General features: G+C 41.4%; 1 protein-coding gene across 8 annotated transcripts; it reads right to left on the bottom strand.

Annotated features, from left to right (window-relative positions):
* Positions 1-1270: 1270 nt before the first annotated feature.
* On the bottom strand, positions 1271-23462 carry cstf1 (cleavage stimulation factor, 3' pre-RNA, subunit 1). 8 transcript variants are annotated; one of them, XM_061831955.1, is made up of 10 exons: positions 21492-21632; positions 18907-21424; positions 18651-18838; positions 17710-17987; positions 17448-17645; positions 16899-17289; positions 2583-4685; positions 2213-2310; positions 1890-1976; positions 1271-1772 (listed from the first exon to the last, which is right to left on the bottom strand). In XM_061831955.1, exons 2-7 carry the CDS (start codon positions 19062-19064, stop codon positions 4426-4428), a joined length of 1473 nt encoding a protein of 490 aa, XP_061687939.1. In that variant the 5' UTR covers positions 19065-21424; positions 21492-21632; the 3' UTR covers positions 1271-1772; positions 1890-1976; positions 2213-2310; positions 2583-4425. The 8 variants fall into 8 exon arrangements, with proteins under 8 accessions (XP_061687939.1, XP_061687944.1, XP_061687940.1 ...); XM_061831960.1 differs by lacking the exons at positions 18651-18838; positions 18907-21424 and adding an exon at positions 22942-23081 and having other exon boundaries at positions 21492-21659; XM_061831956.1 differs by lacking the exon at positions 21492-21632 and having other exon boundaries at positions 1271-1788; positions 18907-21470.
* Positions 23463-23470: the final 8 nt, after the last annotated feature.

The raw sequence follows: 23470 nt of genomic DNA, 5'->3' as shown, positions 1-23470 counted from the left end.
GGGCACTCCGGTTTCCTCCCACATTCCAAAAACATGCAACATTAATTGGAGACTCTAAATTGCCCTTAGGTGTGATTGTGAGTGTGGCTGTTTGTCTCTATGTGGCCTGCGATTGGCTGGCAACCAGTTCAGGGTGTACCCTGCCTCTTGCCCGTTGACAGCTGGCTTAGGCTCCAGCTGTCCTGTGACCCTTGTGAGGATAAGCTGCGAAGAAAATGGATGTATACAAACCATTTAGTTATTTATGCAGGGTTTTTAATTTTAATAAAATACTACGTAGTATTGAAAGAAGTAATATTATATACTAGTCACTCACGGGAGACCTGTTTGCAATTCATCAAAAATAAATTGTGCACCATGAAATAGATTACAATGAACCTGTGCTTTATCTGCACATTTCTTTCTTATTTCATAAACTTTGAACCTTATTTTTTGTCGAAGAAGTTTTTACAAAACAACCAAGACAAGCCCGGACGCTAAGTAAACGCTCGATGGTGTCAGTATTAGATTTAATACAATGACAGCTTCTCAAATTTACAACCATACTTTGTAATGTGTATTGTGTGAAAGAGAATATTTGATGTCTTTTCAGACGCAAAGATTTGATCCCTTTTTTGTTTTTGGTAGTTTGTAATTTCTTCTTTTCCTTTCGGTTTGTCCTGTTAGGGGTCGCCACAGCGTGTCATCTTTTTCTTTTTTCATCTAAGCTTATCTCGTACATAGGTTTGGTTGGTAGTTAGTAATATGATTCTGTTATAATATTGTTCACAAACTTACACATAATAGTACATTTCTGACATCAGCGTGTCATTTTCTTTTTTCATCGAAACCTATCTCGTACATAGGTTTGGTTGGTTGTTAGTAATATGATTGTTATATTGTTCACAAACGTACACATAATAGTACATTTCTGACATCCTTGGCAGATATAATATAGGGCACATGTGCGAGGATTTAATGTTGGTGCCTGGGTTTATTCATGCATGTCGTGGTGGGGGGATTAATTTCGATGGTGAGTTGTATTTTTTATTTTTTTTAATGATCTCCTGAGAACCCAGAAATACTTCATATACTTGATATCATGGGGGACAAAAATGCAAATGTATTGGATTCAAAGATTTCTTTGTAACTCATGTCAACAAATTCATCTGTAGTGAAAGCTCTCTAAAATAGTGATTTTTGTATATTGTGCAAAACTGACAATAGAATGTTATCCAATATTTTTGGGTTTACAGTATCAGGTGTGATTGCACAAATAAAGAACGACAAATGAAAAAAACTGGCATACAGATATATTCAGCATGTGATTCTTAAACACATATCCTGACTGACATTTTTACAAATCTTCCAAAACACTTGGCAGGAAAACAGTTTTGTAAAATGTGTGACGTACAACCAGGTTCAAAGCCCAAGATGGATCCCTCATCATAGGAATAATTTCTCTTTCCTTAAGAGTCCACACCACAAACTTGTAACACCCCGCCAGGTACAGATGACCCTTTATATTTGGTGCCAGTAAGCATGGTCCCTTTTTAGCTTCCATGAGCCAGTAACCTCATCTATAGACAAAAGTCCTTCTCAGCTACGTGCTGGGGTGGGTGTTTAATTTTTTGATGACCAAGGGCAATTGATCTCAACGATTCCATACGGCAAAGCTCAAAGAACACCACTTGGAGAGTGTCCAAGTCCTGTTGGAGATCCAGGCTGGCCAGTGATGCGTGTGTACTCTGTAAGAGCAACAGGTTCTCATGAAGGATCCCCCAGTCCAAAACCTGAAAAAAAGTTATGCTACTTGGATTCATCATACATGTAATAGCGAAAATAAAAATGGTTTCAACCTTTAACCTTGATTCCTTCTTTAATATTGTATTGTGATCACAAAGTCTTACAGAGTGAGGGAGGGTAAGAGTTGTCCAACTGCAGCCAATATTCGACCAAAGTTGCGAGCAGTGATGCGATTGTTCCTGAAGGCAGACCTGAATAGGTTCAAGACAAATATGAATAATTAGAAATGTGCGGTCACTCATGACCTCTAGCATGTATATAAATATAGTATTGAATTGGGAGCATCTACATTACTTGCCTTGTTTTATACTTGACCCTACTAACTGTCTTTATAAATGTTATCAATTCATACAACATTTTGTTAGAATCATGCTCAAAGGATATCATTTAGGCAGAGTACACTCATGACCAAGCCATTATCACTAACCTTCTTATCTTGACTTTGTAGCTTTTGTTTTTCCATTGAAGCGTGCATCGAAGCAAGCGTCCACGAAAAACTTCGACATGGATCGTCACACCATTCACCTGGTTAGAGTTGTCAGAGTTTAAACACTATCTGACGCATTCTAAGACATTCGAAAAGAAATATGTCACAGTAAAAAAGGCTAACGGCTCTTCACAGTAAAAAAGGCTAACGGCTCTGCCATGTTGTTCAGCACTAAGAATGACGCATTCTGAGACATTCGAAAAGAAATATGTCACAGTAAAAAAGGCTAACGGCTCTTCACAGTAAAAAAGGTTAACGGCTCTGCCATGTTGTTCAGCACTAAGACACATGGGTCCAGAAGTAGACTTACCACATCACGGTGAACAAGCGGATTAAGTGGGTGTTTGATTTGCGATAGATCATTGTCAATAAAAATAAAGTGGCATATTCTTTTATCCATCCATCCATCCATCCATTATCTTCCGCTTTTCCGGGTCGGGTCGCAGGGGAAGTAGCTTCAGCAGGGATACCCAGACTTCCCTTTCCCCAGGAACTTCTTCCGGAGGGATCCCGAGGCTTTCCCAAGCCAGCCGAGAGACAGTCTCTCCAGCATGTCCTGGGTCGTCCTCCGGGTGTCTTAAGGCATATTCTTTTAAATATTTGAAAACAATCTCTTGAACCTTACTTTTTTTTTCCCTGCAGAGCTTGAGAAGCGTATAGAGCGACTGATTTATTAGTTTGTAAAGGAACAAACATAGAGTGGAGAATTTATCCTGCACAAGTTAAGAGTTCATATTGTGGTCATGCCATTTGTACAACGCTTGTTACTCTTAATTTTTTGTGGTTAATTGGGACCAGAACCACATGGGAAAAGTGAAAAACTGCTTAGTAGCGGGGGATGTGTTTATGTGGGCACCAGAACAGTTAAAAAAATGTAAACAGTATTTGTACTTTGCATATTTGAGACAAAATGGGTATTTAGTTCAATGTTTATAAAACCTTATAAATATAATATACAGTAATCCCTCTTTACTTCACGCTTCACCTATTGCGGCTTCAGTGCATCACCCCCCCTCCACAAACACACACCCACAAAAAAAGACAGTATATAGTGTATAACAGGAAGACACATTGATACAAGGCGAATGATTGGTCCCCGGCGTGACAAACAATGAGAGCATGTGCGCATAGTCGAAGCCCTACCCAGCAACTCTTCCTCCCTCCTCTCACTCACCCTTACAACCCAGCCTCTCTAGAGTTTCAAGTCATTATTAGTTTATTATGCACCAAGAATATGAAATGTATTTATAAAAACTTTGAATTTTTAGCATTCATAAAAGTTCACTGGAGACGCTATGTGATTTGAAAACACATTGACAATTGCACAAAAAGTTGTACTCACAGAACGCAGAAAGGAAACCGCAGAAGCTCGAGGACAACAAACATTGGTGCTCACATCCATGTTTAACATCAGTCTTGTACTACTATAGAATACCAGTCATTAATGTTAAGAATACATTTTTTTTAATTCAACTCTGTACAGTGTGTTATGTGTGTATTTTTATTCTTTATTTTCCTTTCATATTTTTGTGTTATGATGCGGTTCTTCTGTGATACAGATTTCTGAAATGTTCCGAGGAGTGCCTATATAAGAAGACAGAGAAGGACCGTCAACGGAGCTTCATACCACCACTCTTTGGACAAGTATACAAGTACACGCCACACTGCATTCTGCCTTTCGTCTCTGGAAATTTGCCTGGTTGTTCAACTCTGGTGACTATTCGTAGCTTGGCTCAACTACTCAGTCTTTGAACTTCTATTTCGTGTTAGTGGTTTTATAGTTTTTGTGTTGTATTGTTGCCTGTGTGATTAAATTGTCTTAGACACAATACAACTGCTTTGTCATATTTTGTTGGTTTGAGCAAGGGGATTTTAGTCTAAATTCACATGTAACAAGAGGAAAAAAGTTTAAAAAAAAGGATTAAGACATGAACAAAATCAAAGTGTTGCAGGGGGGAACACTTTATGGTCTTTGTGGACGAGCGTGACAAAATAGTATTAAAAAGAGGGTACAATTGCTCAGAAAAAAAATAAAATAAATTCAATTGTATCTAACTTGAAGATTCCACAGCATTTGACTTTGTTGTTGCTGCACACAAGTCCTGCGTGTTAAATCCTTTGCTTCTCTGAGTCAAAAGATGTGGCAAGACAGGTCAATCTGTGGTGGTGCGCCGGTACCAGAAACGAGCCCTGAAGTCATCACTGCAAGTCATGAAACCAGGATTGGTGGGCGAGTGGACAATGCAGCGGACAATGTTGTTGTGACCCAGAGAGAGCAGGTTTTTCCTCTCTGCTGTACGGGAATCCCAGCAGCAAAGGCTGATTGTGCGCTCATCAGGAAGAAGAACATAATCCTCTGTGTGGTTAAACACACCCTGTGTACGATGCATCTGACGACCACTAAGACCAGCACCTGCAACAGCAAATACATTGAAAAATTGTACCCATTTCAAAATACAACTAATTTGTCAAAAAATCTACAGTGCCATAAAACCATTTTGTCCCTTCTCAAATTGTTTTTGCAGTTGCCACACTAAGATGAACAAAAAAATGTTTATATAGATAACCCAAGAACACAAATTACAGATTTTAAATGATTTTATTAATGAAAAGAGAAAATTCTTCAAACCTACATAGCCCTGTGCGAAAAGGTAATTGCCTTTGTTGCGAAATCATGAATTAACTGAACCTCATATTGAATAGAAAGCAGGGTTAATTTTATCAACCGAAATCAAAGTGATTACTTCCAGACCTGTTCAATTGAGAAATCTCTTAAAAATAAAGCGTCTAATGAAATCAAAACCAAAAGAAAGGAAGTAACAAAGGAAGGAAGGAAGAAAGGATGAAGAAAAGCTGCAGCCAAATGCCCTGATTCAAAACCTGCAAAGGGTTACAAAGCCATTTCAAAAGCTTTAGGACGCCAACAAACCAAGGCGAGTGCTGCTATACACATAGAGAGAGAAAACACAATAGTGGCAAATTTCAGTAGGAATGGATAGCCGACAAAAATTACCTCAGTGATAGAAGATTAGTACAGTGATAACGCTTCCACAAGGTCACAAAGGAACCCAGGACAACATTATTATTGGAAGATTACGCTTATCAGTGTTGATGCCTCAGTAACGTGCTTTTTAGAATTACACACGTTTGTGTTTTTGTCTTTGGAGCGATTACACAAGTACTTGACCTTAATAAGGCATTCATGCTGTAAACCACTCATGTTGTTTTATTTAAATAATTGTGCAAGGAAGAGTGGGCCAAAATATCTCTACAGAGATGCAAAAGCATAACATAGAGCAAGTCATTTCTCTTGCAATGTTTATTTCTTTTGAAAGGTAGTTTCGGGTTTGATTGTCCAGGGCTCTGCGATAGGCGTCCTCTTGAGCCTGGCATAGTTAGCTAAATTTGACAATGAACCACAGCTTGTACAAAACAAATCAGCCAAGTAATCAGGCAGAGAATACTGCCAAACTGGTTACAAAGGGGCTTCAGGATAAAGTCAAGGTTTTGAATGGCCATTGCCAATTCCTGATCTCAATTCTGTTGAAGATTTATGGGCAGACCTACGAAATGCATGTATGAGTATTAGAATTATTGTTTTATCATGCATTTGTTTCCATCATCCTTGCCCGAATCATTGTCTTTGCAAGCGGCTCTGTGACCCAGCGACATTTGGAAAGGTGATTCACCCCCCTGCTGACTTCAAGCAGATACTCCTGAATACCTCAAACATGATTTAAATCAGATGCCCTGCTAATCCCTAGCAGGTTTATTAGGACACTGCTGCAGCTTTGAAAGACCTCAGTATTTGTGTTAGTGTTGGTGTTGCCATCTGTTTTACCATTTGTACTTAGTGAATTTGAAACCTCGTAACCTTTTGACGTGAGAAATCAATAAAAAGAGACACAACAGTGAGGTTGACTCAGAACGTGGTTCGGAGATGCAGCTGGTCTCCCGAACCAGTCCTCCTCATGAGCCAAATTGAAGACCTCTTTTGTCCCTGTCGTTTGCATATTAGTCCAGCGGTTGGGCGTCAAACCTGACAATGAGCAAGGTGGCCAACCAATTTGTACAACAGTTCTTTCGGTGAATAATAGTAACTAATTGGTGCCATAACCCTGACTTGCAATAACTGCATCAAGCCTACGACCAATTGACTATATATTTACTGATGTTGCTTTTCTGTTCTTGTATCTCCTCTTCAAGATGTAAAAGATATGTTCTATTGCACAGGTGTCACACTCAAGGCCCGGGTGCCAAATCTGGCCTGCCACATAATTTTATTTGGCCCGCGAAGGAAAGACTACTGTCAACTTCCATGATTGGTTTAAAAATCTGGACCAAAATTTCTAATTGTCATCTATCTTACAGTGAAGAAAATAATAATAATAAATTTGAACACCCTGCTATATTGCAAGTTATCACACTTAGAAATCATGGAGGGGTCTGAAATTTCATCGTAGGTGCATGTCCACTGTGAGAGAGATAATCTAAAAAGAAACATCCAGAAATCACAATGTATGATTTTTAAACGATTTTTTTTGTGTGATACAGCTGCCGATAAGTATTTGAACACCTGTTTATCAGTTAGAATTCTGACCCTCAAAGACCTGTTAGTCCGCCTTTAGAAGTCCACTCCATGTATGATGCTGAATCAGATGCACCTATTCAACTTCCATTATTAGTGTAAAAATCTGGACCAAATTTCTAAATTGTCATCTATCATACAGTGAAGAAAATAAGTATTTGAACACCCTACTATATTGCAAGTTCTCCCACTTTGAAATCATGGAGGGGTCTGAAATATTCATCGTAGATGCATGTCCACTGTGAGAGAGATAATCTAAAAAGAAACATCCAGAAATCACAATGTAAGATTTTTAAATGACAGCTGCAGATAAGTATTTCAACACCTGTTCCGCCTTTGGAAGTCCACCTCCACTCCATGAATTATGCTGAATCAGATCCACCTGTGTGAGGTCGTTAGTTGCATAAAGACACTTGTCCACCCCATACAATCAGTCAGACTCAAACTTGTAACATGGCCAAGCCCAAAGAGCTGTCCAAAGACACCAGAGACAAAATTGTACAACTCCACATGGCTGGAAAGGGCTACGGAGAAATTGCCAAGCCGCTTGGTGAAAAAAGGTTCACTGTCGGAGCAATCATCAGAAAAGCTAAACATGACGCTCAATCTCAATCAGAGTGGAGCCTCATGCAAGATATTACATCGTGGGGTCTCAATGATCCTGAGAAAGGTGAGGAATCAGCCCAGGACTACACAACAGGACTTGGTCAATGATCTGAAAAGAGCTGGGACCACCGTTTCAAAGGTGACTGTTGGCAATAGACTATGACATCATGGTTTGAAATCATGCATGGCACGGAAGGTTCCCCTGCTTAAACCAGCCCATGTTAAGGCCCATCTTAAGTTTGCCAATGACCATTTGGATGATACAGAGGAATAATGGGAGAAAGTTTTGTTGTCAGATGAGACCAAAATTGAACTTTTTGGTCATAATTCCACTAACTGTATTTGGAGGAAGACGAATGATGAGTTCCATCCCAAGAACACCATTTGTACTGTGAAGCATGTGGGTGATAGCATCACGGTTTGGAGGTGTTTTTCTGCACATGGGACAGGACGACTGCACTGTTTAAAGAGAGGACGACCGCGGCCATGTTATCGTGAGATTTTGGGGAACAAACTCTTTCCCTCAGTCAGAGCATTGAAGATGAGTCGTGGCTGGGTCTTTCAACATGACAATGACCCGAAGCACACACCCAGGAAATCCAAGGAGTCGCACCGTAAGAAGCATATCAAGGTGGCCTAGGTGGTCTCCAGACCAAATAGAAAATCTTTGGAAGGAGCTGAAACTACGCGTTTCTCAGCAACAGGCCAGAAACCTGTCTGATCTAGAAAAGATCTGTGTGGAGGAGTGGGTCAAAATCCCTCCTGAAATGTCTGCAAACCTGGTGAACAACTTCAGGAAACCTTTGACCTCTGTAATTGCAAACAAAGGCTACTGTACCAAATATTAACACTGGTTTTCTCAGGTGTTCAAATACCTCTTTGCAGCTGTATCACACTAATTGTTAAAAAAATGAAAAAAAAAATGAAAAAAATAAATCATACATTGTGATTTCAGGATTTTTTTTTTTTAGAGTATCTCCCTCACAGTGGACATGCACCTACGATTAAAATTTTCGAGCCCTCCATGATTTCTAAGTGGGAGAACTTGCAATATAGCAGGGTGTTCAAATACTTATTTTCTTCACTGTAAATGATAACTATATATTACAAGCATTTTTTGTTACCAAACATGAATACTTGAAAAACCCATTCCACTCGATTTCTGGTTCTAAAACCTGATTTTAACTGTAGCGTGTAATACGATGAGGTGATGAAACGGTTTAATGGTTTCAGAGTCATCACAGCCCTCTGAAGGAAAAACCGGAATTACAATGTGGGCAGAGACAAAAATTTGTTTGACACCCCTGCTCTATTGGGTTAAGGTGTAGTGACTGACTTAACCAGTCTAAGACCTTTGCTGTATTGGCTGTGTGTTTTGGGTCACAGTCTTATTGGATGAAGAAGATTGTGATGATTAGTTTGGAGGTATTTTTCTGAAAAGCTACAGACAAAATGGTTTTGTAGACTTCAGAATTAATTATACAACTACCATCAATCAAGACGAGTGAACCTGTTCCAGAAGCAGCCATCCAAGATCCATCCATGACATAACCACCACCTGAGGTCACATAAGCTCGTGTGTTTTGGATCTTAAGCAGATCCTCTCTTTCTTCATACTTTGGCCTTTCCATCACTTTGGTAGAGGGTAATTTTAATCTCATCAGTACATAAAACTTTGTTCTAAAACTCTTGTGGCTAACCTCGAGACTGACCAGTGGAGGTTAGCAATGGAGTCTCTGACTGTTGTCTTTTGGTGTTTCTTTGTAGCTCTAACAAATGACCCTGTCATCACTTGCTGCTGACACTATTGGCCGACCTGTTCGATATCTGTTGCTCAGTATATCAGGAGTTTCTTTTTCACAGCATTTCAAATCGCTGTTTTGGCTATACACAATGTTTGTCCAATAGAACTGATCAATTTACCCTCCTCTCTAAGATTCAAAATGGTTTTCTTTTCTCCCATTGAGATCTCTCTGGTCTTCAGTCATACCAAGTCAATTACCAAAACTGCCTTTTACCACCTGAAGATTTCATGTAGAGTGAAAGCTTGTATGTGTCAAACAGACCAGGAGAACCTTATCAATTATTTTATGTCAAGTTGACTTGACAATTGTAATGGTCTTCTGACTGGACTCCCCAAAAAGAGCATGAAACAGTTGTGGTTCATTCAGAATGCTGCACAACGTGTCCTGACAAGAACAAAGAGGTCAGAGTATATTACTTCAATTCTAGTCTTTACACTGGCTTTAGTTGGCTTTGTAATAGATTTTAAAGTTCCGCTACTTGTCGATAAATCACTAAATGGTCCTGAATATGGAGCTCAACACACACTTAAGCTTGTTTTTAGTCGCTGTTATTGAACTAAACTTCTACTCACTGAGTGAGTTTGCCTCCTTTATCTTTGCCAATGTTTACATTAATCATCAAGCTAACATAAACACAGCACTAACACTCACTGAATAAGTAAATGAAATCGAGAGAAAAAAAAAGCACCAAGACTCCCACTTCATTATACTTGGGAGATGTAAACAAAGCTAAACTCAACCACAAACTCCTTCAATATAATCAGCATATTGACTCTCCTACCAGGAAAAATAACTTTAGACAACAACTGGTATCTTCTTTTACTTTCGGCTTGTCAGGTCACTGGGACACAAACTCCTCCACCACAAAAAGGGAACGGCTCTTCATAGTTCTTCAATTTAAAGATCAGGTATTTTTTTAAGAATTAAAAGCCTTTTTGCATCTTGACTTCAAATACTCGCATTTTGTGGCTCAGAGATTATGTTAATGGATGTGCATTTATGATCTTAGACCAGCTGACTGATTAAAACTACTATTCTTTGGACTACTTTACGGATAAGTTTAATTTCTTCAAACTAAAATGAAGAAAATTCAAGAGAAAAAAACATTTTCTTCATCTCCCTTCAAAACATACGTTCCTCTTATTCCTCCCTGGCCATATTTGCTACATTTTTCACTAACTTTACTCCAAGATTGTTACAGTTCATCAGATTGGCCGAATATCACACTGAGCAAAAAGCACATATGTATCATTATGGTTGTGTTATGAGTTTCTGGTCGGATTAAAAAAATTGTCTAATTTTTTTTTAAAGTCATACATTTGACTGTAATCAGTTAAATGGGACACTCCGCAGTGCTAACATAATTTTACTAAAGTAAGCTCATGTTAAGTACATTATTTTGTGCTAAGTTGACTTCCACCTTTATTTCTATGGTCCTGCATTGTGGCATCACACTTAGCAGAGAGAAAGGTAAGTGTTACAACAAACGGGTGCTTGCCTAGCCACACTTTCATGTTTACCTCTTTCTTTTCAGTCTTGTATTGCATTTTGGAATTGCTGTCTTCCTGCTCGTCTGACGCTTCACTTCCACGCCAATGCATTGGTGATGTAAGCGCATGTCATATACTGTACGACCTGCTTTAGTCTTTACAACAGTCGCCGAGCTAAACCTGATTTGTAGTGTCACTTTGTATGAACGATCAGTTCCCAAGGAAATCAATGAGAGGCATAAAACTTTATTCCCGCAAGAGGAATTTCTGAGATAACAGGAAACGAGTGTGGGTGGTGGTCGACAAGCTTTAAATGGACGGGCAATCACACTATTTCAAAAATTTAACGTCATTCCCTGGCTATTCTAGGTAAGTACAGGGTTCCCTCGTGACTTCGTGCTTTGAGGGCTTTTATTAAGTAAAAAAAAAAAAAAAATACTGCCAGACCGGCATATTGCAGATAAACATGAAACAAGGTGAGTGTTTGGTTACCGGTGTGACATCGACCAATGAGAGCACGAGTGGCTTTAACCAGTGAGGTGATTGGTTGGCGACTTCCTTGTCCCACCCATTTCCTTGTTTTGGCTGTCTTGTCCACGTTGTTGACCGTCTCGCATATGCACACGCACACCCCCAATGTAGTTACAATACCACCTCAGCGTTGTGCCCCAGCACCGGAGAGCCAAAGAAGTGATAACTGCATGGGCACTTTTATCGTTTTAGGGATTCAGTGAATGCAGCCCTATGGGGGCACAAACCAGTGCAATCTGTAGGCCGGTCCCAAGCCCGGATAAATGCAGAGGGTTGCGTCAGGAAGGGCATCCGGCGTAAAAACTGTGCCAAACAAATATGAGCGTTCATCTAAAGAATCCCATACCGGATCGGTCGTGGCCCGGGTTAACAACGCCCGCCCCCGGCACTGCTAACCTGCAGGGCGTCTGTGGAAATTCAGCTACTGTGGGTCAAAGACAAAGAAGAGGAGGAAACCGGATCCAGCGTGAGAAGAAAAAGAGGAATGCACAGAGCCTACAACTGAGTGTAGGGACTTTGAATGTTGGGACTATGACAGGGAAAGCTCAGGAGTTGGTTGACATGATGATTACGAGAAAGGTTGATATTCTGTGCATCCAAGAGAGCAGGTGGAAAGGTAGTAAGGCTAGAAGTTTGGGAGCAGGGTTTAAATTATTCTACCACGGAGTAGATGGGAAGAGAAATGGAGTAGGGGTTATTTTAAAGGAAGAGCTGGCTAAGAATGCTGGAGGTGAAAAGAGTATCAGATCGAGTGAAGAGACTAAAATTTGAAAATTGAGGTGTTATGTATAATGTAGTTAGCGGCTATGCACCACAGGTAGGATGTGACCTAGAGTTGAAAGAGAAATTCTGGAGGAACTAGATGAAGTAGTTTGAGTATCCCAGACAGCGAGAGATTGTGACTGGTGCAGATTGTAATGGACATATTGGTAAAGGAAACGGGCGATGAAGAAGTGATGGGGAGTACGGCATCCAGGAAAGGATTTGAAGGGGATGGTGGACTTTGCAAAAAGGATGGAGATGGCTGTAGTGAACACTTATTTCCAGAAGAGGAGGAATAGGACATATAGACCTACAAGAGCGGAGGTAGAGACCACGCAGGTAGATTATATTTTGTGCAGACGATGTATCTGAAGGAGGTTACTGACTGTAAAGTAGTGGTAGGGGAGAATGTAGCTCGACAGCATAGGATGGTAGTATGTAGGATGAATCTGGTGGTGGGTAGGAAGATTAAGAAGACAAAGGTAGAGCAGAGAACCATGTGGTGGAAGCTGAGAAAGGAAGAATGTGGTGCGGCCTTCCGGAAAGAGGTGAGACAGGCTCTCGATGGACAACCGAAGCTCCTGGAAGACTGGACGACGACAGCCAAGGTGATCAGAGAGACAGGCAGGAGAGTACTTGGTGTGTCATCTGGTAGGAAAGGGGAGAAGGAGACTTGGTGGTGGAACACCAAAATACAGGGAGTCATACAAGGAAAGAGATTAGCGAAGAAGAAGTGGGATACTGAGAGGACTGAAGAGAGGCGAAAGGAGTACATCGAGATGCGACGTAGGGCAAAAGGTAGAGGTGGCAAAGGCTAAACAAGAGGCACATGAAGACATGTACACCAGGTTGGACATGAAAGAAGGAGAAAAGGATTTCTACAGGTTGGCCAGACAGAGGGATAGAGATGGAAAGGATGTGCAGAAGGTTAGGGTGATTAAAGATAGAGATGGAAATGTGTTGACTGGTGCCAGTAGTGTGCTAAATAGAAAGAATGCTTTGAGAAGTTGATGAATGAAAAAAATGAGAGAGAAGGAAGAGTTGAAGAGGCAAGAGTCAAGGACCAGGAAGTGGAAATGATTACTCAGGGGGAAGTCAGAAAGGCACTACAAAGGATGAAAAATGGAAAGGCAGTTGGTCCTGATGACATACCGGTAGAGGTATGGAAGCAATTTGGAGAGATGGCTGTGGAGTTTTTGACCAACTGATTCAACAGAATACTAGCGGGCGAAAAGATGCCTGAAGAATGGAGGAAAAGTGTTCTAGTTCCCATTTTTAAGAACAAAGGGGATGTTCAGGGCTGTGGGAACTACCGAGGAATAAAGTTGATGAGCCACACAATGAAGTTATGGGAAAGAGCAGTGGAGGCTAGACTCAGGACAGAAGTAAGTATCTGCGAGCAACAGTATGGTTTCATGCCTAGAAAGAGTACCATAGATGCATTATTTGCCTTGAGGATGCTCGTGGAAAAGTACAGAGAAGGTCAGAAGGAGCTACATTGTGTCTTTGTGGATCTTGAGAAAGCCTATGACAGAGTACCAAGAGAGGAACTGTGGTACTGCATGCGTAAGTCTGGTGTGCCAGAGAAGTATGTTAAAATAGTACAGGACATGTATGATGGCAGCAGAACAATGGTGAGGTGTGCCTTAGGTGTGACAGACGAATTTAAGGTGGAGGTGGGACTGCATCAGGGATCAGCTCTGAGCCCCTTCCTGTTTGCAGTGGTAATGGATAGGCTGACAGATGAGGTTAGACTGGAATCCCCTTGGACCATGATGTTCGCAGATGATATTGTGATATGCAGTGAAAGCAGGGAGCATGCAGAGGAACAATTAGAAAGATGGAGACATGCACTGGAAAGGAGAGGAATGAAGATTAGCCTAAGTAAAACAGAGTATATGTGCGTGAATGAGAAAAGTGGAGGGGGAAGAGTGAGGCTACAGGTAGAAGAGATAGCGAGGGTGGACGACTTCAAATACTTGGGGTCAACAATACAGAGCAATGGAGAGTGTGGTCAGGAAGTGAAGAAACGGGTCCAACCAGGTTGGAACAGCTGGCGAAAGGTGTCTGGTGTGTTATGTGACAGAAGAGTCTCTGATTGGATGAAGGGCAAAGTTTACAAAACAGTGGTGAGGCCGGCCATGATGTACGGATTAGAGACGGTGGCCCTGAAGAAACAACAGGAAGCTGAACTGGAGGTGGCAGAAATGAAGATGTTGAGGTTCTCGCTCGGAGTGACCAGGTTGGATAGGATTAGAAATGAGCTCATTAGAGGGACAGCCAAAGCTAGATGTTTTGGAGACAAGATTCGAGAGAGCAGACTTCGATGGTTTGGACATGTTCAGAGGAGAGAGAGTGAGTATATTGGTAGAAGGATGGTGAGGATGGAGCTCCCAGGCAAAAGAGCGAGAGGAAGACCAAAGAGAAGGTTTATGGATGTGGTGAGGGAAGACATGAGGGCAGTTGGGGTTAGAGAGGAAGATGCAGGAGATAGGCTAAGATGGCAAAAGATGACACGCTGTGGCGACCCCTAACGGGACAAGCCGAAAGGAAAAGAAGAAGAGGGATTCAGTGGGAGGAATCGGTCCCATTTGTGAGTGCTTATATCTTTTTTGGGATCCAGCAAGAGGAATCAACCACTTTGTGCAGCAAATGCTACAGGCACTGTGGTACCTTCTGGGATAATCTCCAGGGATCCGGATGGGGCACTTCTCTCCTTGTTGGAGCCTACATTGTGATTTACACCCTCGAGGACGAGTCTTTTTGGCCAGCAAAGGCTAGTTGAAAAATTTTCTAAAAAGATACATCCTCAGAGATGTATCTCTGTATGGTGCTGCTCGTTGTTGTTTCATGGAGGAAGAGTTTCATAAACTCATCAGTGAGGAGTGGCGGAAGCAAGTTAACATGTATGAAACATGCCTTTTTTGGAAGAGGACATTTATGCACAGGGATTAGAGTATCTAACACCTTATCTAGCCTGTTCTTCATTCAGAGGAAGTCGTGCAACAATCTCATGTCGTAGCTACAGAATGATTTAATTTTCTCAGTTTACAGTTGGTGCTTTGTCTTTGTATTTTTTCCTCTCAACCCTCTATAAATTGTGTTCTGTTAAACTGACTCTGATCTTCGATAAAATTTCAATTATAATACAAAGAAATCACAGAGGAACCTCAAAAACCCCACTGTAACAGTATAGCTTCTCGTATAAAGGGGATCCAGTTTCCCGTTCTGCTTGATCTAACAGCTAAGCAGGACATACACAAAAATCGCTACAATAAAGAGAGAGAATTTCTTAAGAGAAATATGTATTATTTTCGTTGTAGTCAAAAGTTTACAAACATTTCCTTGGTATTGAGTAGCATTTCCTTTGAAGTGCATGACTTCAGTTAAAACGTTTTCGGTAACCTTCCACAAGCTTCTGACATTACTCGAATGAAATCCTGGCCCATTCCTCCTCACAGAACTAGTGTAACTGAGTGAGAATGTTGCCTTGCTTGCACATGCTTTTTCACATCTGCCCACAAATTTGTGATGGGATTCAGATCAGAGGTTTGTGATGTTCACGCCAAGAAATTGAATTTGTTATCCTCAAGCCACTTTTTAACTATTTTGGCAGTATGCTCATGGTCATTGTCCATTTGGAAGACCCATTTACGCCCAAGTGTTATTTCCTGGTATTTGTCTTGAGATGTTGCCTTAATATCACAATGATGTCTTTATTATGAAGCGATCTCGTTTCTGCTGCAGCAAAACAGCCCAACAACATGATGCTGCCACCTCCATGGTTCAGTTTGTATGGTATTCTCAGGTCTAGAAGCTTCCCCCTTTCTCCTCTAGATGTAACAGTCATTATGGCCAAACAGCTCCACTTTAGTTTAATCAAACCATAGGACATGTCTTTAGAAGTTAATATATGTGTCTTGGTGTGTTTCTGCAAATTGCAAACTGCTTTTTTAGGTTTATTTCGGAGTAATGGCTGCAATATCAGTGAGTGGCCTTTCAGCCCATTTCGGTGCATAAGTCGTTTCACTGTGGATAATGACACTTTCTTACCAGCATCTTCACCAGGACTTCAGCTTTTGTTCTGGGGTTGATTCACACATTTCGGATCAAAACATGATGATCTCTGGGACAGAGAGCCAGTCTCATTCCTATGCAGCATGAAGGCTGGACATTCCCACGATGTTTTATACTTGCATGTTTTTGAACAGACGTATGTGACACCTTCAAGCATCTGGAAATTGCATCCAAGGAGTAGCCAGACTTGTGCTGATCCCGATTCTTTGATTTCTTGGCCAATTTCTTTTGATTTTCCAATTATTTCAAACAAGGAAGCAGTGTTTGAGGTGTGGTCTTAAATATACTCATGGGTGTGCTGTTAATTAACTCATGTCAGTTAACAGGAGATTCTAAATCCATTACCTCCTCATCCAGGCTTCCCCATGTTCTTTAAAGACATAGTGCTTTTTGTATATGTAAACTTTTTACCTTGAATATATTCGAAAATCATTTATCTGGGATTGTAACAAAATGAAATAATTTTGGTGATTTGAGTGACCTGAAAGAGGAGAGGTTTATTCTGATTTGACTTCAGACAGTGAGACAAAAAATGAACTGTTTTTTTTTTTCATAGTATATGTAAACTTCTGACTTCAACTGTACAAGGGTAAGCAATGTTGAGGCTCAATGGATGCATAACAATGCTTTTTGTGTCCCTCATCATTTTGTGAGTCTCTGACATGGGACACACCACTAAGATCCCTGTAGAGATAGGATATGGACTTCAAACTAGTAATTGTGAATCAAGCATCTCTTTTGCTCTTGAAAAAAACAATCATCCTCACCTGTGTATTTCACCAACATTCGGCCTGTTGATATTTCCCACAGTTTGACCACTGAATCTTTCCCACTGGACAGGATGTACTTTGAGTTCTTCGTAAAGATAGCTGAACAGACCTCTGTTCCATCATGAGCTTTGTCAAAGGTGGTCACACAGCGATTGGATACACCATCCCACAGTTTAATGCTACCGTCCTTACTGCAGGTGACGTAGCTGTTGGCTGTAGGATTGTAACTGACACCGCTAATCGTGTCTGTATGCTGGTCCAGAGGGTTGCAGGACACAAAACACTGAAAGGTGTTGACATCATAAAGACGCAGTGTGGGGTGCTGTGTTCCAACCAGAAGGAAATCTCCAGATGGATGAAAGGAGATAGAACGCAGCATCTCAGCTTCCTAAAGGGGAGGATTTTTTATTTTCAAAATATATAAGAAAACAATCTACCTTCAGTAGCATACAAAAAAATAACTGGTCAGCTAGTAGTATCAAAATGAACTAATAACAAAGAACATTTTGACAAAGAGGCAAAATCCTTGTGCATAGAAAATCTGACCTGAATATATTTAAATGCTCTTTTTGCAGAGGGCTTTGAGTAGTCAAATAGTTTGAGGGTATAATCTCTTGAGCCAGAAGCAAGGATCTGTTCAGTTGGGTGGAAGGCCAAGCAGGTGACTTCATCGACGTGGTCATACAGTGTTCGAATCACAGGGTGATTCTCCATGTTTTGCTGAGCTGTCTCATTCATCATAACCTGTTGGAAAAGAAAAATATGAGATTTTTTTAACACAACAATTTGTGCTAGTCCCCTTACTTACCTCAATTGGCATAGCACTTTTGGCTAGCATACGCTCAGTGTCCAGTATCTTTATCGAAGCATCAGCAGAGCCTGTGGCGATTAGTTGGCCATCACGACTATATGTCGCAACGCGACAGGGTCCCTTATGGGAGGTAACATAGCAAGTCTCATACTCAGAAGCTTCGGGAGACATTGTCTGTACATCAGCATCAAATTCTAGATCAATTCCTACGCCAGGCGCTACTGTATCAGAGCGCCCAATAGCGTATTGCACAGCACTGTCATCGTTCTCCATACCTGTGACACAAATGATGAATTTAGACATTTGGTCCTATACACACCAATTCATCCACTGCCAGTGATGGGACGGTAACTTTGGAAATGCAGCTGATTAAAATGACACGTTACCCTGTAAAAATATAGCACTGTACATAGTTAAATTACGTTCTCAAAGAAATGTAAGTACAACTGTAACTGATTGCATTTGCATTATTTTTTCTTAGTGTTGAATCAACAGGAGCCTCTGAGATTTCTTAAAAAAAAAAATTGAAAAAAAAAAAGTGGATGAAAACATTCTTGGAATCTGTTGTACACAGAACACAAGACCAACATGGAAATCATGACCTTCTCTTGATGCTTTGGTAATGACAAAGATCCAACTACTTTTTACCTAATTATTTCTTCATTTGACCCCTCCTTGAGCAATCACCTTATCATGGAAGAGGGGTTTGTGTGCCCCAATGATCCTAGGAGGCAGGTTGTCGGGGGCTTTAATACCCCTTGCAGGGTCACACATGCCAAACACGTTTTAGGTGGGGGACAATACAAAGCACAGCTCAGAAGACTCCTATGATTCATAAAAACACTGAAAAACATTTTCTCTTGCCAGGTCACAGGTCATAGGGGCCCCAGCCGGAGGTGCAGCTAAAAGGCGAGTGCCTGGTAGCCTTGGGCCCCCACCATGATGCGCAGCCAAGCATAGCCCCGAAAGGATGACATGGGTCCCCATTCCCATCGGCTCACCACCTGTGAGAGGCGGTAATAGGGGTCTGGTGCGGTGTGAGCTCGGCGGTGGCCAAAGGCAGAGACCTTGGCAATCCAATCCCCGGCTACAGAAGCTCGCCCTGGGAATGTGGAACATCATCAACCTGGGAAGGAAGAAGCCAGAGCTGGTGTGTGAGGTTGAGGAGGACTGACTAGATATAGTCAGACTCACCTCCACATGCAGCATGGGCTCCGTTTGGCATCAGTTTCATGCAGGGTGGATGGACTCACTTCCACAGATTTGCCAACGGGGAGAGGTGGAAAGCAGGTGAGAGTATACTTACTTATATATATTGCTGGCCAGCTCAGCACTTGTACATTGAGGTTCATCCCTTTGGACGAGAGAGTAGCCTCCCTATGCCTTCAAGTGGAGGGACACGTCCCGAGTGTTGTTTGTAACGATGCAAAAAAAACCAGCAGTTCGGAGTACCCAAACTCTTTGGAATTCTTAAGAGGGGTGCTGGAGAGTGCTTCTGCTGTGGGACCCTCGTGGGCAATGATGGTGAGACCCAGATGCGCAAAATTTAGCCAATGTCCCCAAAGAGTCAGAATATACCATGTCCTGCATCTCCAGTATTGAGGCGGACAACTAGAGCTGTGGCCGTAATGTGGTCGGTGCGAGCCGTAGTGGGACCCACAAACCAATTCGTGGACACTAGCAGTGTGGGATGTTGTCAAGCTGAAGAGGGATTCCTATGGGCCATTTTTGGCTTATGAGAGTCCTGTGGGAGCTGATGAGTATCAGCTTGCCAAGCAGAATACACCTTGGTGGTTGCTAAGGTAAAAACTCCGGTGGAGGGAGGAGTTTTGTTAGGCCATGGAGAAAGACAGGTGTATCATCCATTGACTTCGGGAGGAGAACCAGTGCATCATCAATACGATGTTTAGTGAGGATGAGGGGGGGCTTCTGAATATTTGGCAACTTACCCATGAGCAGCCAGTGACCAGTTGGAGGCGGGACTGATTTGCAACTCACCAGCAATGTCACTCACTTTGGTAAAAGTCAATCATGAAGTGTAATGAAATTTATTGGAAATTTTATACTTTTTTAACAAATAAAAACCTGTAAAGTGGGCCATACAATATTATTTGGCCCCCTTGCATTAATCCTTTGTAGCGCCATCTTTTGCTGCAATTATAGCTGCAAGTCTCTATCAGTTTTGCACATCAAGAAATTGAAATTCTTGCCCATTTGTCCTTGCAAAACAGCTCGAGCTCAGTGAGGTTGGATGGAGAACGAACAGCAATCTTCAGCTCTGCCAACAGATTCTCGATTGGATTCAGGTCTGGACTTTGACTTGGCAATTGTAACACCTAGATACATTTATTTGTGAACCATTCCATTATAGCTTTGGCTTTATGTTTTCGATCATCGTCCTGTTGGAAGATACATCACCGTCCCAGTCTCAGGTCTTTTGCAGACTCCAACAAGTTTTCTTCCAGAATGGTCCTGTATTTAGCTCCATTCATGTTTCCATCAATTTTAACCATCTTCCCTGTCCCTGCTAAAGAAAAGAAAGCCAAAACCAAGAGGCTGCCACCACCATGTTTCACAGTGGGGATTGTGTGTTCAGGGTGGTGAGCTGTGTTGCTTTTTCGGCAAACATATAATTTTGCATTGTGGCCAAAAAGTTTGATTTTGGTTTCATCTGACCAGAGCACCTTCTTCCAAATGTTTGGTGTGTTTCCCAGGTGGCTTGTGGCAAAATTTATACGGGACATTTTATGGATATCTTTGTGCTTTATTCTTACCACTCTCCCATGAGGCCAGATTTGTGCAGTGTACGACTAATTGTTGTCCCATGGACAGACTCCTTCCTCAGCTATAAATCTCTGCAGTTCATCCAGAGTGATCTTGGGCCTCTTGGCTCCATCTCTGATCAGTCTTCTCTTTGTTCGAGGTGAAGGTTTAGAAGGACGGCCGGGTCTTGGTAGTTTTGCAGTGGTCTGATATTCCTTCCATTTCAATATGATGGCATGCACAGTGCACCTTGAGATGTTTAAAACTTGGGAAATCTTTTTGTATCCAAATCCGGCTTTAAACGTCACAACAGAATCTTGGACCTGCCTGGTGTGTTCCTTGGTCTTCATGATGCACTCTGCCCTTTAAACAGAACCCTGAGACTATCACAGAGGAGGTGCATTTATACGAAGACTTGATTACACACAGATGGATTCTATCATCATCAGTCAACATTGGATCATTCAGAGATCCTCACTGAACTTCTGGAGTGAGTTTGCTGCACTGAAAGTAAAGGGGCTGAATAATATTGCACACCACACTTTTCAGTTTTTTTATGTTAAAAAAAGTATAAAATATCCAATAAATTTCTTTCAATTTCACGATTGTGTCTTACTTGTTGTTGATTCTTGACAAAAAAAAAAAAAATTATGTCTTTATGTTTGAAGCCTGAAATGTGGCGAAAGATTGAAAAGTTTTAGAGGGTCAAATACTTTCACAAGGCAGTGTAATTGTCAAGAATTGGCTGAAAAATTAACAAAATGCAAACATGATTTAAAAGAAATCCCTTTACAAGAAGGGAGTGTACACTTTGTAGATGGCACTACATTATCAGGCTACACAGTAGTTTCAGCAACTGAAGGGTTAAAAGCTCAGAAACTACAATCCAATTCGTCAGCACACACTCAGCTGAATTAACATGGGGCAGCCGAACTGGAACCTGTAACGCCTGGAAGAGGGCGGCAAGTTAAACAGGTGGTGACCAGGGTGGGAAGAGTCGTGAGCAATTTTAGTACCTCTGCTATGGTAGCGAGAGCTGGCAATGGCCTCTCGGGAGAGCAGAGAGCACCCGATGATCTTCTGGATGCCGTTGAACGCTCTTTGCAGAACTCTCCTATCCACTGTTGTACACCCAGCATACCACATTGTGATGTAGTATTACGAGGATGCTCTCCACTGTGGTTCTGTAGAAAGCCAGCAGCAGGTTAGCTTCCAAACTGTTCTCCCTGACCACAGTCAGGATGTGGAGTCGTTCCTGGGCGTCTCTCACTACCACCGTGGTATTTCCAGCCCAGGTGACTTTCTCTGTGATGTGGACTCCCAGAAATCTGAAAGAGTGGACCGTCTCCACACACTCCCCATTAAAAAACTGCAAGGCATTGTCCATGGGCATTGTCCAGGCCAGATTTCCAGAATTCCAGGATGATTTCTGTCGTTTTTGTGGTGTTACGTGTTAAGTTATTTACCAAACACAATGAAGACTGGCCGAAGTAATACAATATATGTGCATGAAAGTGAAATTAGAGGGGGAAGACTGATGCTACAGGGATAAGAGATAGCATGGGTGGCCGACATCAAATAGTACGCTGGAAGTGGCAGAAATGAAGTCAAGTCAAACAAAAACTACAACATGTGGCAGCTGTGGCAACCCCTAACGAGAGAAGCCGAAAGGAAAAGAAGAAGACTCCAGTCTTTCTCCATTTCAGAGATTTTGCTTTCAACGGTATTGACTAGAATTCCACAGTGTGCAGTTTCCTCAGCACATTTTGGTCATTTCCAGTAGGTATTTTTATTTTACGATCCGGAACAAAGAAATGAACGCAACAACAAGGGTGACTGTGGAAGCATGACTGCTTGAACAAATGGACATAAATAACCAGAAAATTTATTAATTATGCTGAAAAAAATCGTTTGAGAAGGTGGCAACGTAGGTTGTATCTGGAGCTGGGATGAACAGTGAGTAGTCACCACAGCTAAACTGTGCTAAATGGGCCAATGAGAAGAGTTCAGCTCTGCTTCGACGCCTTTTCCACGGAGCAATTTTTTTGTGTGCAACAGACTACTACAAGCTGCGCTGGGGTGGTGTGTCGGGCAATGCGAAGGTCACGTGATGCAATGCAGGAGTTGATGGCCTTGGGAGTAAAACATTTATAACATGCCATTTTGCCAGGTGTCGGTCTTTTGCTTTATCAAAATTTTCCTGATAAATTTCCATATTTTTTTGTGCATTTCATCATGTTTTTAACTTGTTAAAATTTACAATTGCGCAGCCACTGGTCTTTTTTGTTCAACTTTCTCTGCAGCTCCCAAAATGGCAGCCACAGCCCGCAGTGCAAATCTTTCCAAGGCCTGTTGCACATTTGTTGCATATTCTCCCCGTAATGTAAAATAAATCATTTATATGAATTTTATAACTGAATTACACCCCAACACAGTCTACCACATAAATACCAAGAAGCAACTTACCAATTTTTACCAGCTGGACGAGCTGCTCAGATGGTGACACCACACTTTGAGGCTTAACTTCATTGATTAAACTGTTGGCGATGTTTGTGTACCCATCATAAAGTAGCTGGCTTATTATTAGTTTATACAAATGCTGCCGATCTTTTAATGTTGGTTTGGATCGATACATCTTTTTACCAATTATAGGCTAGAAACGTGGCTAACTTAAAATCACGACTTTAAATGTTGAATTGCTCAGTAAATTCAATGAGCTTTGATCATGCACTAAAAGATTGGCACCTACAATGAACAAAAACCTGAATGAAGCGCAGATAATTTTAGCTTTGCAGATTTAGTTCAACCAAGTCAACACACTTCCTCTTGCTAGGGTTAACTGTAAAACGATATAATAACCGAATGTCAAGTTACTCTGTCTTGCTATCTACTTAGAAGCGGAAAAACATTTTGTTTCGCCCTAAAATTAATACCCATCACACTGCTTTACAGCTTTGAACTGGGTAAACGGATATGATGACGCCGTTTTTCTTCG

The sequence above is a fragment of the Syngnathoides biaculeatus genome, chromosome 10 (assembly GCF_019802595.1).
Source record: "Syngnathoides biaculeatus isolate LvHL_M chromosome 10, ASM1980259v1, whole genome shotgun sequence".
NCBI lineage: Eukaryota > Metazoa > Chordata > Actinopteri > Syngnathiformes > Syngnathidae > Syngnathoides > Syngnathoides biaculeatus.
The sequence above is the reverse complement of the archived record's forward strand: the minus strand, read 5'-3'. Positions and strand labels throughout refer to the sequence as shown.

Bases quoted from the DNA above. Each gene is read 5' to 3' on its own strand.
- cstf1 (XM_061831955.1), bottom strand. From the start codon at position 19,064: ATGAACCTCAATGTACAAGTGCTGAGCTGGCCAGCAATATATATAAGT. The intron at 17,646-17,709 runs GTAAGTAAGGGG...CTTTTCCAACAG, and splicing joins AAAGTGCTATGCCAATTGAG to GTTATGATGAATGAGACAGC. The intron at 17,290-17,447 runs GTCAGATTTTCT...CCTCCCCTTTAG, and splicing joins GAGCATTTAAATATATTCAG to GAAGCTGAGATGCTGCGTTC.